At 38.3% G+C, this 17,901-nt stretch overlaps 1 protein-coding gene across 9 annotated transcripts in view; it reads right to left on the bottom strand.

Annotated features, from left to right (window-relative positions):
• LOC130143173 (transducin-like enhancer protein 1) overlaps positions 1-17,901 on the bottom strand; it is a 162,518-nt gene that overhangs the window by 88,454 nt on the left and 56,163 nt on the right. For all 9 annotated transcript variants that reach the window (XR_008819668.1, XR_008819669.1, XM_056325833.1 and 6 more), the window contains 9 exons: positions 17,149-17,301; positions 16,153-16,297; positions 15,253-15,443; positions 13,783-13,859; positions 5,286-5,535; positions 3,231-3,478; positions 1,113-1,260; positions 591-741; positions 76-152 (listed from right to left, as the gene is read on the bottom strand). Coding sequence is in view for 7 of the 9 variants with exons in the window: in XM_056325833.1 (XP_056181808.1) it covers positions 76-152; positions 591-741; positions 1,113-1,260; positions 3,231-3,478; positions 5,286-5,535; positions 13,783-13,859; positions 15,253-15,443; positions 16,153-16,297; positions 17,149-17,301 (1,440 nt within the window). In the remaining 2 variants the exon portion in view is untranslated. The remainder of the gene's footprint in view (positions 1-75; positions 153-590; positions 742-1,112; positions 1,261-3,230; positions 3,479-5,285; positions 5,536-13,782; positions 13,860-15,252; positions 15,444-16,152; positions 16,298-17,148; positions 17,302-17,901) is intronic.

Raw genomic sequence — 17,901 nt, 5'->3', positions numbered from 1 at the left:
AGGTGAAGATATCCAAGTCCACTCTTGGGACTCTGGGTGCTCTAGTTTTTTCTTTAAAAGCATCATCATCCTCACCTGGAAGATACTGGCTCCATAAGGAGTTCTCCATGCATTAAGAAGATTATCTTTCCCAGTACTCACAAACCATTTACCTATAATATAAAACAGGACTATGAAAACATATGAAACAGACTTCTGACAGATTTTGGGTTTTTGACTCACATCTATGAAATCTGTTAACAAGTTACCATTACAAAAGCTCTCACCACTAATCGATATAGTACTTTTGCTTACAATCAACATGGACACACATGCTTTTGCAGTATGTTACATACACAGTCTAGGGATTTCCTAGTAAGTAAAAACAGCTTTTTTTACACACAAATCAATCCTCACAGCAGTCTTTAGATGAACGGATGGTTGTCTGTCGATAAGTATGTTTGAATTCATAAAGCAAAGATATTTATTTCTAACTTCGGAAACTGAGAAAATAAGTTTTGATTATCAAATGATCTATGAATATGTAATAACTAATCAGCAAGGCATGAACTAGAGCCCTGACCTCCAGTTCTGTGTTCAGGGCAACTTACCACAGTAAGCAAACTTGAGTGACAAGACACAACTCTCATGAAGGTGCAGTTGATATTTGTCTGGTTTATTTACATGTAGCACTTCTACATTGCTGCTTTCCATTCCCACAGCTAGCCATTCACCAGTAGGACAATAACCAAGGGAAAATATCTGAAAATTAAACCACATTTACTTTTTTTTTTTCCTTTTTTTTTTTCCTACAGTGGTTAATTAATTGGGAGTGGGAGAGAGAGAAGAGTCAAGTAAAATTCACACAGTTCAATAGCAAGACTACTGTTCAAAATTCAAGTGACCCAATAACCCCTGTTCCCTATTAAGCTAGAAAAATAGGATGAGAGTAGTGTCAAGTTATCGTTTTGTTCTGGAAGCTAAAGATATGAAAGCTCCAAAATACTGTGTTGTGAGCAGCCAAAAGGAAGAGAGGGAACAATTTGCCAGTTGCACTAGGCTCTATCTCAGCTTTCATCCTACATGTCCCCCCCCCCGACCCCACCCCACAAGCTGTAGGAAAATCCAGTTACCTGTGATGTGAAGTCATGCTGTTGTAGCTGTCTTCCCTCTCTCAAGTCCCAGGATCTGACAGTGTTATCCAAACCTCCTGTCCAGAGCTTGGTACCATCATTAGAAATGTCAATACAGCTGGCTCCATCTGTGTGGCCCTGGAATTGCCTGATAAAACAAACGAGATTGAATAATGATTTCCTGCCAGAGCTCAAGGTAAACACTGTTGTGGTGTTAGTTTTGGACTCTGCACATGTGTGTCATCTCTTCTGTGTCTGCTGATGGGCAAAAATCAGCCCCTCCCTCTTACTGAGCAAGAAATACAACAGTATTACAAAAACATTTTCCAGATGCTAGAGAAATGATTGCATCATGGCTAGCTGAACAAAGTCAAATATTTCCTATCAGGTTTTGGAAAGAAAAAAAAAAAAAAAACCAAACAAGTTTTCACAAACTTTTGAAAACGTTAAAGTACAGTAACTATAGTGAAAAGCACTAAGGAGAACACAGATTAAAACAGATGCTGAGGGAACAAAACTCCTCCACTTTCAGAAAACAGCTTCTGTATTTTTCTTTGGCTGCAAGTTAAGGTGATAAACAATAAGGAGAGATATTAATAGGAAGGGATCCAGACAGAGATCCGGATAGTTAAACACAAGCATAGCTGAGTCAGCAAAGTTGCATTCTCCATAGGAGATCACAAAATCTAAATGGTGCAGTTTGTTTAGAAACTTTATCATTAGCAGTTCTCAGCTTTCAGCAATAGAAGGTCATCTTAAGTTTTCCTTAATCCTTTGGCAAAAGCCTTCTGAGGCTCCTGCATTTTTCATCAGCAATTAGCTTTAGGAAAGTCCTATGCCTTAATGTGAAAGGTGGAGGGTAGGGGCAAAAAGGCAACTAGCCTGGGAACGAAGGGTATGAATTACTAAGAGCTGCCACAGAAAGGACACGGGGCATATTTTATTTTGTAGCTCTGGTCTCAAAATGCCATGTATTATTAATTAGCGAGATCCGCCAGCAAGTGGTGGGAACACCTACAGCAAACATTCAAAAGGCATGACAGTCATAAATGGAGAGACTGCACCTCTACAGAGACTAAGCATGCATAGGACAAACTGAAGATTTTGTATAATTAAAATCTTCTCTGTTGACCTAAAAGTTCTACAGAAAGTAAAATCTGCATGCACATTAATATGGCTCTCTGCGCACTAGGCCAATTATTGATATACAGGGAATTCAACTGAAACACAGCAGACTAAGCAGATTCTACAGTGTTTGTGTTCAGAGCTTTTAAAATATCAGTCTTTCCCAATTCAGGCTCTCTCTTCTTATAATATTGTAAGCCACCACTACTTTGGTAAACATAACCCAAAATTTATCTTCTAGTAAACCCCGCAGCTAGTTGCTAAGAGCCATTTCACACATGACCTTATCTTTCTCTGTCATAGCATTAATGCTGAATATTGACTTGCCAGACACTTTAATTTTCTACTAATATATTAATTAATCAAAGGCCTAACAAAATATTTCAAAAGTAATTTACATGGCAATCTATTTACTATGCTCCTTGTATACCCATTCTAAGTTTTAGAGATCAAATTCCCCCAAAAAACTCAAATACCTTTCTCCCATGAATGACCGAACAGTCCTTTATGCTTTCCTACAAAACTGAAGGGATCCATCCTTTCAACCACTTCTGTAAGATTAATTTTATTACTTATTATGACTAAGTAAGAACTGAAAATTCTCTTTGTTACTTGTTTCCTTAAGTCAAAGGAAAAGAATGAACCTCAAAGAGTTCCCTAAAAGGCATGTTCAGTCTACATCAGTCACAAACCGGCAGAAACACTGCTTGTAGAAACTTGCAGAAAAATCCCAACTAACCAAAACCTACAGGAACTTTTACAATGACTGCACTAAGTTATGGACCAATTCTTTAGTCCCTGAAAGTGCATCTTCTAAGACTAGGTTGAAGCTACCAAAACTAGTTTCTGCCCAACTTGGGTGCAAACTGCGTTCTTTGGATAAGAAATGCTATTTACTTTGCTGTCGTGAACCAATTCAGGGAGATAAATATTTATGTAGCTGTCCAAAGAGTAACTTCTATTAAAGTTTTCTGTAAACAAGTAATGACTCACCTGACCAATGTCTGATTGTGCAGATCCCACACTGCAATGTTCCCATCACTGCAGCAGGAAAAGCACACCTTGGAATCAGGGCTGATAGCCAGGGCATAGCAGGCAGGGGCTGAGGATGTCAGCTCTGCTTTGATGCGAGGAGTTGGTGCTGCCAGGTCCCAAATGGATAACGTGCTGGCTTCCCCGCCAACAATCAGGGTGCATCCATCAGGCAGCAATTTACAGGAGCGGATGTAGTTATCTCTGTTCTGTACAACACAAATCACCCCGGTTATGTTAATATATGCCTGCCAATAATGACCACTAATATGATTCTGACTGCATCCAAGTTTTAAAAAGTATGCTTCTCTTCCCATTACCAAAGTACTGAAGAGGAACCAGCAGATCCCAAAAGGTTTCAAACACCTAGCTCTCATCACTAACCAGAAACTGCAGCTGCAGAAATTAAACTGCAGACTCCTGTTGCCACAGTCTACTGTTTTAAACTGACAAATGGCAAATCTTCCATCTCATTACACAAAAACAGAGCCAAAGTAAGGTTGCATTTCTGCAAGGGCACTCCATCAGCTAAGGTCACCAACAATAGAAATATTAAAGCAAATGACCTTTCATTTGGCATTTAGGCAACACCCTATGAAAATGCAGTTCAAGTCTCATGCCCTTCAGGTTTTAGAGTTCTCTTTCAAATACTATTTTGCATTCGCTATTTCAAAGTTAAAATATTAAGTATTCCCACACCAGTCCTGGATTTATGTTGGTCCTTCTTTGTTCAACATTATTCTTATTGCACTTGTATTATTAGTTTCACATTTGTGATACTATTGCTGACTGAAAGGTACTTAAAGGGGATTTAGAGGTGGAAAACTTTTCAGCCTTCACTTATTACAGGCTAGACTCCTTGAGTGTATTGGATGTCTACTTCTCTGTAACAGCTGCCATATTAACATGGTAACAGTACTTTAGGAAATGGAGGGTTAAGATCTGTAACTCAAAACATACAAAAAACCACTGCCAGAAGTAATCAACAGCATTACTACTACTACTGTTTTTTTATTATTATTCACAGCACAGGAACAGTAAGTCGTGCTGTGGAATTGCTGGCTTAGTTAGCCATTGCTGCTCCACAACTAAAATGAAAGGAGCTAGGACTGTGCATCCAAACACATACCTGCCACAGAACAGAATAGAATGCATATGCAACCATACTTTTACTATCAGACAACTAACATAAGGGTAGCAGTAAATAAAGTGTAAAGGCTAAAAAAATGAAACTAAAACAAAAACCCCACCACTTTTAATTGAGTCAACAGGGAAGACAGAATTATTTTCATTCAGAATATGTATTACTGCGCTTTACAACATTAAGTCTTCTCAGTTAACATTTCACAAATGTCGATGCCACTCCTAATATGAGAAGCATCTTTTATTATGCCATTAATTTTTTTGAGTTAGCTTTCCAGCTACCTATACTATCACACTCAGTCTCTTTTGTATCCCACAGATGTAAAAACAACCAACCAAAATGTGTAACTTGTGAATCACCAACAAAGCACAGCAAGGTGTAAAAGTGATATTGGTACCTTGCCACATTATTTTATTACGTGGTTGCTACTCTTCTACAAAAAAAACAAACGTTGTCACTCCTGGTGTAAGTGAAACACCTAGGAAGGTTCTGTGCAGCCTTGCATAAGGCAGGCTACATTCCTTTTAACCTCAGGCACAAAAATCATCAGCATGATTAGAAGGTTAAAAAAAAAAAGGGAGAGAAAAAAGTCATGTACACTCTCTACACAGAAATCTTACCTAATCTGTTATCTGACCCTTATTGATCTTATTTATCCCTAAACAAACCAGGACTCTTCTCTGTATCTCCATCTGTTAGGTGTTTAAAAAAAAAACCAAAACCAAAAAAAGTGTCAGCTAAATACATAAAGCAGGAAACAGAACCGCCTGCTCTTTCCTTGTAATATGAATGAAAGCCAGACAAGGACAGCTATTTCCTTATTGAGTCTCCAAAGAGAAGCTACCCTTGTGCACAAGTTCCTATTCACCTACCAGGCAGTCCAGCTGAGACACAGGGCTTTTGTTGCCAGGCTGGCTGATGTCCCAGACTTTCACGCACCCCTTCCCACCCGTGTACACATGTCTCGTGGGGTTGCTGATGGTAACCGCACACACAACTTCCCCGTGGTTCAGAGTGTTGATCTGACGGGCATGGCGAGGGATTCCTGGACCAATGAGGGCATCAGGAGGGAAAGGAACCGGCTGCATCTGACCATCTGCAGTAACATGAAAGGAGTAGGCTCTTTTGGGGAAGGGAAAGAAGAGAGAAGACAAAAATGTATCAGCCAGTTACAGCACAATAATGGCAGAAAAACAAAGTATTTTTTTATTTGATTCCTTTGGTAATCTTTCTTATGCAAGTCAGAGCTACAGTGTTAAGCAATGCAAGCGGACGAAACCTCACAGGGAAGCAAGGATTCACAATAGATATTTTCAGTTTGCCTCACCTAAAGCATTTGTGCAGTGGGGAAGCATGTTCAATGGTACCCTTAACTCTACGGACCAAGGTCATGGCTGCTATCTTTCAGTCACCTGGATAATCAAAAGATCTTTCAGCCCCTGGGTTTTAGCCAGTAGTTCCAAGTCTGCGCACCACAAGTCCTGTAGCAGCAATCCCTCACCAGACACTACTCTTTCAGCCTTCTTTCATGAGGCTTGCACCTGTTGCCTTGCAGTTGCACTAGCCAAAGTTCAACTTTTGCTCCATTTCTGCACCTTATCTTTACACACCGCAACACCTGATGGGCTCACAGGCCTCTTTCTATCTGGTTAGGTAGTGCTTTAAACAGAAAATAGAAACATTCAGACTGGTTGCACACACCTTTCATCAGAAAGCTGACTATCTTCTCATGATTACTTTTTCTTGAATAAGTATTTTGGAAAAGCTGAAAGGCTGTTTCCCAGGTAGCTGTGCCACTTCTGTAACACTTTTTATTTGTAATCAGTTCGTGATTTCAAGTACATGGAAACTGAGGGCTGAGGAAATGAATCCGAGCACTGAATAAAAATGCTTGTCCTTGGGGAAAGTACACAGAATTATTTCCTCATGTTCACTGCAATGTGTAAAGTCAGGTCTACTCAAGGACCAGAGCACAAACAGCAGCTAATAAACCTTTATTTTCCTATATTCAGGTGCAGGGGGGGTCTTTTTTTGTTTAAATAATAACAAAAATACTACTGCGAAACATTGATTTTTATTACACTGCTGAGCTCCTTTTTTGCTTCTTCTGTTTTAAGCACATCCATAGCTCACATTTTTGATGATGCTGTTACATTAACAGTAATCTTCAAGAGGCCAAGTGAGACAAGTACTGTGGGGTTTTTTTACTAATAAGCTACTGTCTCCCTAGTTAGAGCTTTATTTTTCTAACATATTCTTGTGTTCAGAACTGCCCTTTCTCTTCCAAATGAACTTTCTTCCTCAGAAATCTTCAGTCACTTTAGCTTAAGTATTAGTATTGCATCCCTCTTCCAAGGACCCAACAACAGATAATTCAATTTAAACTTCCATTCCAGGCTCTGAGCTAGTATTTTCGAAGTATTTTATTGCATGTTTCCAAGTATTGGACAGTTTGAAAGGAAGGAACAAGCAAGATGCCTGGATCCATAACAGACATCACAAAACAACTGAATACGCCCAGGAGCAGACCAGAAGATACTCCTTTTAAAAAAAGTGAGAAGTGGAGAGGTGAAAGAACTCTAAAGTTCTTTCATACAGAAGGTAACAGTAAACAGTCACCCCATGCAGTATCACAGTTTTCTCAGAAGGGAAGGATCATAACTCGTTAACAGTAACTGCAATTAAACAAAGAAGAAATTAATAGTGCATATACATGTGATTCCTGTGCCTCAATCATGTTTCATGCTTGGACATGTGAGTTGAAAGTCTGTTCAACGAACACACAAAAATGGAGGATAAGCGAGTGCAAAAGATGACAGATCTTTCTTGCCACAGAAGTGTTAGAAAAGGGAAATGCAAGGTAAGAAAGTTAAAAAGCACAGAGTTCACTCCCTTACAAGCGTACAAGATGCACAGTACATCAAATGTATTCCTTCCCATATGATCCTTTCTCTTTTTTTGTATGAACAATTACAGCAATGATAAAGGCTTAAATAGAAATCTATATAATTTCTGTGAAGAGGAGTAGAGACACTACTGTCCCAAAGTAGCTATTCACTAAACAGATGAGCCACAGGATGGGAGAGGAAGCAGGAGCGTCAACAAGACTGCTCAAGGTTCAGGTTCAGGTATGGAATCCAACTAAAGAGTCACAGAGCTTAAGAAGCTGAAGCTGCGTCCCATCATGGGTTCCAGATCAAAGTCAATTGCAGAGTAATTTTTAGCACACAGAACTGCACAACTCTGAAGTGACAGCCTGCCCTTGCTTTTATCATAGTCAGAAGAAAAACAATTAAGCAAGTATTAAATTTTTTTCCTAGCATGTTTAAGATTAATAATCCATTTGTACAAGACTTTTTTTTTTTTAAACAAAAGATTATAGTGTAAAAGTTCTGTTCAGTTCAAAATATCTAAATAACTGGGTGTTCTGAAATGCTTCTGCACATACACACAGCTTCTCGGTTCTTGCTGAGATGGGGTGGGACAAAGACAATAGGAACATTTTTCAAGTGCTTCATGCATACTGTGGAACTACGATGACTCTTCTGCTCTGAAATGCCAGACTTACTCAGTGTACTTTTAATGCTATAGAATTTTACCAGTCTGCCCGTGTTTGAAGCACAGTTATATAGATAATAAGAGCAGTCTCTTTTTTACCATCATGAGCAGACATTTGCTTCCAAGACTGGTTGGTCAGGACTCAGGATGACTGAGTTTGAGAGCCTAACAAACAAACCAGCCGACAGTCTCTTACAAGCCAAGACAGCTTTTTCTACAGTGCAAGTTATCAGCAATCCACTGTGTAAAGAAATGGCTACACATTGCCAAATCCCTCTGCCCCTGCCAAGACAAGCACACAAAAAAAGTAAATGTTCCTGTTTGTTTGAAAGTGTGTGGCATGTCATGCTAACATCATCACTGTCAGCATACTTAGGTGGTCTAGTAACTTGTGTCTAATAGGTTTTATGGTAGAACTTCTCATTATGCATAACTCTTACTTTGAAAAAAACTTTTTGAAAAAATAATTTGCCAGACTGATACTCCCTGGACTAGGAAAGCTGTCTCCAGAAGAAAGTACTGGAGACAACAGGGTAAACTACTATTTGCAGCTCTTGTCGTTGGCTACCACTCCATCACATCACCATGATACAGGGCCTACTCTGCTGTTTCTGTTTCTGGGGAGGACTGTACTTCCAGTGCTATACCTAAAAAAGGTGTAAGTGTACTTACATATGATTAAGAAATGACTCAATCTTCAACGCACTAGATATATTCAAGGCTTGGATTCTCAAAACTGACCAGCACTTCGGTTGCCCAACCTTAAGAGTCAGTTTTTAGTAAAATTTTATAAATTCTTAAGTTCTCTAAAGCTCAAGGCATTTCTTGACAGGCAACCCTTGCCCACCTATGTTTTTCCTCAACAAAATGCTACTGACATCTGCATTCCATAACACTGCAAAAATGTAATGTGTGGTTTTGCCCTTTTACAAAGTTTTTTTGGAACTGACAGTGTATGCCAGAAACTGCTGCTCAGCTTCATGACAATGATGCACTTCTGTCTCACTCACAGCATTCTGCCTCTCTGTAATGACTGGGTTCTACGACTATCCATCTTTGATCAAATGACTGTTATCATTAAGACAGCCCTTCCTCATTTTGGGCTAACCACCACAGCAAACAAAGAAAAAGTTCTTAGGGAATCCAACTGTAATAATAGAACACAAGCTAAGTACACATCAATTAATATGTGAATATACACTTGCAGTTAATTGTATATTATGAAAAGCACAGTTACAAGAAAAAATTGCATGCCTTTTACTTAGAAAAACTCTTCTGATCTACTGCATCCAAAGACTTCTCTTAATGAACCAAAGCAGCACTGAGAACCTGCAGTTCCTATAGATTATAGCATAGTATGCAATACTAATACAACTCAGTTTCTCAGCTTAAACTTGGTAATTATGGCCCTCCAATTTCCAAATAAGTCTCAAATAAGTATACAATAAGTAAGTATCATTTGATATGCTAATGAATGTTCAGAATAATTAATTCATTGCTCAAGAACATGGCAAATCAACTAAACTACCTACCTGCCAGCTACTCAAAGTATTCAGATTGATATAATGCATGCAGTTCCTGCCTCCACTTCATCCCTCCAACTGAAACAATTCCTTAACTACTGCAACTGCAAAACACAAAAGCTGACAGTTCCTTCTATTGATCATGCAATTTTACTTCCAGCTCTTCTTTGTACTCCAGCTTACTTTTAGTTGTAGTTATCACAACAAACAACAAATACCCAAGTATGGTTTCATTATATAGGACAAAATGCCAAGAAAGAAGGATAAATAATAAAATATGCAACTTCATACTCATCACCAAATAATTCTATCCAGAGATACAAGGCAGGGGGAAAACAACAACCACTTATTCTAGAATATAATAAAATTAGCCTTCCTTTAAAATATGCCTCATTGTACATTCACTGAACAAGTGTGAAGATCAGGAGAACTGAAATCTTTATTTTTTCCCTTGAACAATTGCAGAACAATATACTATTCCTTTCCAAATACATCAAGAAAAGTCAGCTTATAATTAGAAGTTGAAAGACTTAACATTTATGACATTAAATTTCCCTTTCCTACTAAAATGAGAAACATGTATTTTCAGCTCTTTCTGGTGTCTGTATGCAATACCTCAGACTTCAATTAAAAACACATTTGGAAAAAATACTGAGAAATACATTTGTCCTCAATGCTACCATTAATTCAAAAGTCTAGACACTAGGGAAGAAATACTGTGGACATAAATCTTACCACTGAGCTTGAAAATGTGTTCAGTGCACAATCCAAGCATTAGAAGGTGTGGTTCACATCAAGGAGAAATCCCTAAGAACATTCATTTAGCAGCTATAGAAAACTAAAAGCTAAATAAGTACTTTGTTAGAAAGCCTATGCAGAGCAAAAAACATGATTACAGCAACACACCAAGAACTTAACAGTCCAGGTGAGTTAAATGTATCCAAACAACATAATACAAGACTCACATAGCACATGCCCATATCCAAAACTAGTACTGATTTCACACCCCCAAACTAAGACAAAGATAATTCTTGATTAGGTTACTGCTCAAAGCAGTCTGGAAGGACCCCCTCCCAAAACCATAAAAAAAAAAAAAACACACAACCCAAAACCAGATTATCTGATAAGAAAAGAATAATCTGCTGATGGGAATCAACTGTGAAACCAAAAATATTAAAACTTAATTTATGCACATTCATACACACATACAGATACCAAGACCTTGTCCATAACATTGATTACTGAACTACACACTGCTGAAGAGAGAAAACAACTAATACAAGATCACAAGTGTGTACACCAAAATATCAAAGCAATATGAAAAACCTGAAAAGCCTCATAGGAAATCATTAAAAAGACAAAACAAAAAACAAACAAACAAGCAAAAAACCACCCCCACAACTTGCTACCAAATGCAAAAACTAGCTCATTTAGAAAATTAAAAAACTGCTGAAGACACTCTGACTTCCTACGTTGCTACCCAATTTCCCAAGTACATCTGTATCACTGCTAACAAAGTTACACTCTGCAAAGAACAAAACTGAAAGATTCACATTCAGAAACATAAAAAGATGGTAGTAAAGACTTACATTTAAATAAGTTACAAAACAAGGCAAGCAAGTGACAAGCTTTCCAGACAACAGCCCCCTGATAAAGCAGATAGACAAGTATAGTGAGTTCTTAAGAGGCTACTAATTTTTCTAACAAGCTAGTCATTAACAGAACTCAGAATACACAGGTTTAGAAAACTGGGTGCTATCAGAAATGTCATTCCTTTAGAAGAAAGGAATTAGATTTTCTGTTGGAAGCGGGGCTGGGTAAAAAAACCCCACACAGTCCCAGCATAACCATTGGTAAAATGTGCAGCCATCAGCATACCCATATGGCTGGGGATTCAATAGTTCAATTTGAAAAAGTCTCTGTACCACTCGCAACAAGACTCAGACTAAAATTCCACATCTCATAAAACAAATACTCCAGGAAAAAGCAGATTTTGAAAATAAACCAGGAGTACTTCATTAGTCTGCATGATCATATAACCCATGCACTTTGTAAAGAAAATACAAGAGATACACAAAGATGTTGCAGGTAGCAGACAGCATCTAGCTAGCTGTAACCAATCAACACTAAAACAAGAGATCACTCTGAACTGTCAATGGAAAGATAACAGATCAGTTTATGGATTTTAGGCTTGCCTCACTTCTTAAAATAACAATAAGCAAAGAAATCACTTTGGAGGAAATGACTGACGCCTCACTTTGGAGGAAATGACTGACGCCATCCAATAACAGGACCACAAAAAAAAAATCACAGAACACAACAAATGAAGTGGGGAGCAGTGAGCATGTATCAGAGTAGGCAATCTATGAAGCAGTGTGAATAAAGTGCTGAAAAGACTAAATAAAAAGATTTTAAAAACCAAACCCACGCAGAACAGTAATTCAGCTCTGAAATACCAGGATATAAAGTATAGCAGCATACATGCTTTTGTGCCCTTGAATAGTGCAACAACTAGAACTCAGCCACAGAACACTTCCGACTGAACAAAACAGGTTCTCATAGCTCATAATATAAAATATTGCCAGGCATTACCAATGAAATCTAATTGGAAGCTTATGAATATACTTTTTTAAAAGTAAAATGCTTACACCCATTGGATTACATGATCTCCAAAAATCTTTTATATACAAAGTATTCCAAATTCTAGCAAAGTCCGCAAGAATGAGCCTGTCCCTTAATAAAAGGATGCTTTGAGAGCAAAGCCTGTTCCTTACTGTACTAAATTTAAATACAGCACCACCTGACGCATAACACCAATTCACCAAGCTCTCACTTCAGTTACCTTGTCAACATACTCTTCCTTAAGTAAATCTAAGATTTAACAGGTTTCTCACATGCCAACAGATAGTTCTTAGTCTGTTCTCAGAAGCATGGTCAATAGGCTTTCCTAATTAAGTCTGCTGCTTTCCTACTGTTACGGAAAAGGAGCAGAAGAAAATACACACTTTTTTGCCTGTAATCTGGTGTACTTTTAAGGTTGTTTGCATAACTGACATGACAATGTATGACTAGCTATTAACAGGAGTTAAAATGAAGGCAAACAGAAATATGCACATAAATAAAATTTGCCAGTTTGACTTACAACTCAGTATCTTAAAAGTAATAGTTTCTGAAATTTTTCCTGAAACTCCAAAAAGAAAAATTTTAACCATGATAGATTGAAGACGACAGTCTGTAACAGGAACACTCAGCATAGGAAGTGCAAAGTGTTAAGTGACTTTCAAAATTATGTAAGTAGCTAGATAGAGAGAAACTACTCTAACTGCAGCTTCCTTTTGAAAGAGAAGACGGACTGAATGCCAGGTATGAAGGGACAAAGAACAGGTTCTAACAGTGTCAGAAAAACCTGTTGGAACTGTTGCCCCACCCTCTCCAAGAAAACAGATGCCTCAAATTTGCAGACTATGCTCTGTTTGTACATGCATAGCTAAGTTGTCCAGGAACACTTAAAAAATAATCATGTTTTAAGAGGTCGTATGTGCTCATGAATCTACTACACATGGATAAACTCAATCTCAATCTGCCAAAGCCAAATTACTGAAAAATTTGATGTATGCTATTTCAATTTATTTTATTGTAACATCAGTAAGCCCCAGCATCACAGAGTATTTTAACACCCTCTTCATCACTAATTAAAACTTTTAAACAAAAAGAACCTCTTGTAAAAGTTATCCTACATCTATGCACTACCTGCTGCACCACTGCTTCGTATCCTCTTTAATTGCACACTTACACAAACGTTTTATGTCCTATTACATGAGGTGTGCATCAGTTGCTAAAGTTAACTGTTTCAGATACCCACTGTGACCAACAGTTGCAGACTCTTATGCCTGATAAAGCAGGTGCCAGACAAGGAGTCTGTGTGTTCGCACTACACGTTTATGCTCAGCATAGTAGGAAGTTCAGTTTCAGTATGTTTTTTTCTTAGACATTTCACCATTGTCTGCCAGACTGCAGTCCCCTTAACTTCTCCCAGAAAGGAGGAAACTAAAATCCTGAAAGTATACCTTCAACAGCTTTTCCTTGGAAATAGGTATATGCACACCTGTTTGGGGATATGATAACTACCATTTGAGAACTTATATGCTGCACCTCTTACCAGAAGAAGGCTAAAACAATCTCTTCAGAACAACCAGACAGTACCCCCTTTGGAATTCTTGTTTACTGACACAAAACTTTATTTTCTCTAGATATTGCATATGTTACCAAAATGTTAAAAGTTACTTACGGTTTTCCCCCAGGAATCCCTGCTAGATTTGGAGGGATTCCAGGTACTCTCATGTGAGGAGGAGGATCAAACCCAACCTGACAATGAAAAATGGATTAATCTCACACTTGCAATTCCTCATTCAGCAAGCCCCTTTTCTTCACCCCCAAGATATGACATACTTAATCAAAATGTGGCTTTTACCCACAGTATTAGGTAAGTGCAGGTCCCTTTATGGGGGAGAGAAACAAGACTTTTTCCCTAGGCATTCTTCTGCTACAAGTATTCATAAGCAAATAGAAAACCAATATCGTATATCAGCATTCACACCACTGCGCGCAATAAAAATACCTCTGTGTTAGCCCAGAGCTAGCCCTGGATTTAGTCTGTGGTGTGTCAGCATGTAGCTCTGCGACAGCTAACACGTACCCATGCAGGCACAGCACGGTGCTGGAAAGCAGCTTCAGGCCCCAGCTAGAATCTCTGCATGGCTCCACACTGCACTGTGTGGGCACATCAGCTGAGATCTCCCTCACAGAGCTAAACTGCAGGGTGCAGACAAATTTGTCTACAACTTAAATATACTGTGGTCTCTTTACATACTGCAACTCCACCAAACTTTTATATCCTGATTAAATATGTACCTCAAACAAACCAAACAGCAATTCTGGACCAGACTTAGTTTTTCTTCTAAACACTATACCAGAGTTAAAATTCTTATTGGTTTAAGAAGTGCATATGCTATTTAGAAATTCCCATCGCCAAATAAAAGACCTGTTTACCAGTTTAAAAAACAGTGGCCATATCGACAACTATAAGAAGGTGACAAGCTTAAGTCCAATCTTGTAAATTTACAAGTAGGTAAGTTTGTCTACATACAAAGTTGCCACCAAGCTTATGTTTGCACAACCAGGCACCTAGGTTAATTCTGCTTGACAGCAGCTGTAATTACTATGCTCCATTTACTTACTACACCCACAACAGCAACTATTCTTAACCCATCTTATTGCAGAGCTCCAAGATATGTACTGACCAACTTCTCATGCTGATTTTCACAGAAAACAAAATACAAGGACAGAGATGTAGATAAAAAGTACCACCATGCTTTGAGATTCATTTGGTACGTCTGCATGGAACACAAACCTGGTTCAGCAAGAGAAAAGCAGATGTCCACAGCACCAATGAAATACTTTGTAGCTACCAAAACTACCTTTTCATTGAAAGCATAAAGTAATTTTTTGGCATTTCTTAATCAGTCAAAGTGCTGATGAAGGTGAAGGGAAAAGGAAACATACATAAATACACTGAGATTCTTTGTTTTCAAGGTGCAAATTCATTTCTCCAACCACACAGCAAAGTGAAACACAGTAAAGCTGTCAAGCCTCTGGTGCTGTTATAACTTGGGAATTCAACAGTGCTAAATGAAGTATGTAGCTCTTCTCAGTGAACCAGAATTCACACAACTGACATTGCATGCAACGTATGGCCTACCATAGGAGATCTTCCATAGGCAACCACAGCAGCTGCAGCCGCAGCAGCACTCATCTGGGGTGACATATTGTGCAGACTGGCATAGGCTGCCCCTGGACTGGTTAACTCTCCATTCATGCCAGCATGAGGTACCATTCCAAATGGAGCAGGGTACGGCCCTGGTACTGCCAATGGTGTCCGCAAACCTGCAGCTACAGAATAATGAAATCAAGCAGTTTTATTTATAAATTCTTGCATACAGGGAAGAAAAGAGCCCCCTTTTTTTCCCCTACAGTACCTAATCTTCTCCTCTCACATAAGTACACTGCCAAGAAACATTGCCGTAATTTACCAGTACCACAACCTCTTTACACTCCACGTAAATGAGATCTACTGAAGTCTCAACTTGCTGATTACTTCTAACAATCTCTTCTAGCACTACCTATTTCCATTTCTGTGATATTTCCCATTTACAGTAATCTCCTTTGCCAAATTAAGCTGTACAGCTGACAGACATGGTTTACACAGCTCATGTCTGAAGCAACTGTGCTGTAGCAGTCTCAGTAGCTAAAGTAAACTTCCCCCCCCTTTCTCAAGATTTACACTACAGCAAATATTAGTAGACTCAGACAAGAGCTGGAAAAGAGACTGCATTCAGAATAAGTACCAGAAGCTTCTGAGAAGTCTTTTTACATTGCATTCAGTCTCTGGATTATTTGCAAAAAAGATACAGATGAAAGTAAACAAAGAAGGATAAGAAATAGAAAGATATTAAAATTCTTGATCATCCAAACATCTGCTGCTCATCAAGCCCTCTCTTGATAGGAATGAAACAATACATTTAGCTAACATTTGCACAGAACTACATACATTAAAAAAATTAATTTTGGAACCATAAAAACACATGAGGTAATGCATTACCAGCTTGGTTAACAAGAGGGTCCATTGTTGGAGGCTTGCCAAGGCCTGGACGAAGTCCTGGAGTTGCACTAGTGCCTGGGGTTGGCACATCACTTCGAGGAGTTGGTGTGCTGGATTTCAGAACAGGCGTGCTGGCTTTTTCATGCTGGTATCATTAAACAAATTAAATGAGTATTATTTTTAATTCAGGCCATATTATACAATTTATCACAACAGCAGCTGGGATGCTGGGCACCTACTACCCAGTCCCCCAGCCAATTTTCATAAATCCAGGCAACGCTGACAACATTAACTCACAAGAGAGAAAAGCTGACTTTTTTGATTGCTGCCAAAATTAAAATAAGGAAAGAAACAGAGAAAGTTATTTTTCTTTCTTCCATTGGCACAAAATAAAAAAAAAAACAAAAAAAAAAAAGCCTGAGCTAATTTTTTTTTCAGGACAGTACTGTGCATTACCAAGTTATTTTAGCTTGAAAGCATTAGTCTCTCAATCATTGGACATAGCAAATCTAAGTACGAAAACAAAATACCACCATAGTTGATAGTATCAAAAAATCGTGACACAAAAGCTACAGAGAATGTGATCAAATTACTAGTGATACTGCAGGAAAAGTTATTAAAGAGCAACAGTTTATTTAGAAGAGCTTAACAAAAGCCTGGAGAACTTTAGTGACTATATACAGACTACGTTAAACCATAACCTGTTGCTCAAGAAAAAATAAATAATGCTGAAGCGACTCTTGTACATTGTAATAGATTTGCAACTCATTTGACAGAAATGTAGGAAACAAAAAATCAAAATGAGGCAGGAAATATTGCTGAGGAGAAAAGCTGAGTAACACTATAAACGTCTTGAAAAGCAGTAGTTTATTTTAGCTTCAAACGTTTAAATGTCATGTAATATCTGCCACAAGTAGTTGCAGGAGAATGGAGAGTTTGCCTTTACAAGAAAGTAAAGCCTGGACAACTTTATCTGGACAACAGACTGCTACCCACCAGACTCATTTCTTTGGATTTGAGGGAAGTTGAACTTCCTGAAGAAGCTGTTGATGCTGGACTGCTAGAGGCATCTTTCTTCAGTAGGCGAGTTTTATCTATACCATTTTCACGTGGTGAATGAGTGGGACTTGCCCTTGGGGAAGAAGGATCCTAAAACAATGGGAAGGGAAGAACAACATAAAATCTGTCATGTTTGGTACAGAAACACCACTAAGGAGTCTAGGGGAAAAAATATCTGGAAGAGTTTAAGCGCTAAGTTCAAAAGACAAGATATTTTGTTATGTCTATATAAAGAAAGCTAAAATCCCTTCATCAATTTGGAAATATAAGTAATCTCATATAGTAAGCAATCTGGCTTTATATTATGCTACATGTAATCATAAACTGTTTGCAAGCATAGAGGTTGCAATCTAAGTATACCTAAGTACAAAATAAGGCAAGTGTGCACAATGTGCGATAAAAGCAAGAAAGACCAACAGTAACTGCAGTGAGCTTACACTGTTTGTTTCTTCTATGTACCTGCTCCACCCGCTGCTAGTGAACAATGAACATTTCAATAATCTCTTTTAGGCCATACAAACCTTGCTCATTTCCTTCGTCAGAAAAGAGATAAAGACACATGCTCTATATGCCATAATATCTGTCACTTAATTCTAAACACCATCTGAAATTGCCTTGCTACCTAAATATACAGGAAAAGCTGAAATCACCTCTCAGGTGATTATCTTTCTCTCTTCCAGAAGCACTCTC

Source organism: Falco biarmicus, chromosome Z (assembly GCF_023638135.1).
Source record: "Falco biarmicus isolate bFalBia1 chromosome Z, bFalBia1.pri, whole genome shotgun sequence".
Classification (NCBI taxonomy): domain Eukaryota; kingdom Metazoa; phylum Chordata; class Aves; order Falconiformes; family Falconidae; genus Falco; species Falco biarmicus.
This window is presented reverse-complemented; position numbering and strand designations above follow the sequence as displayed.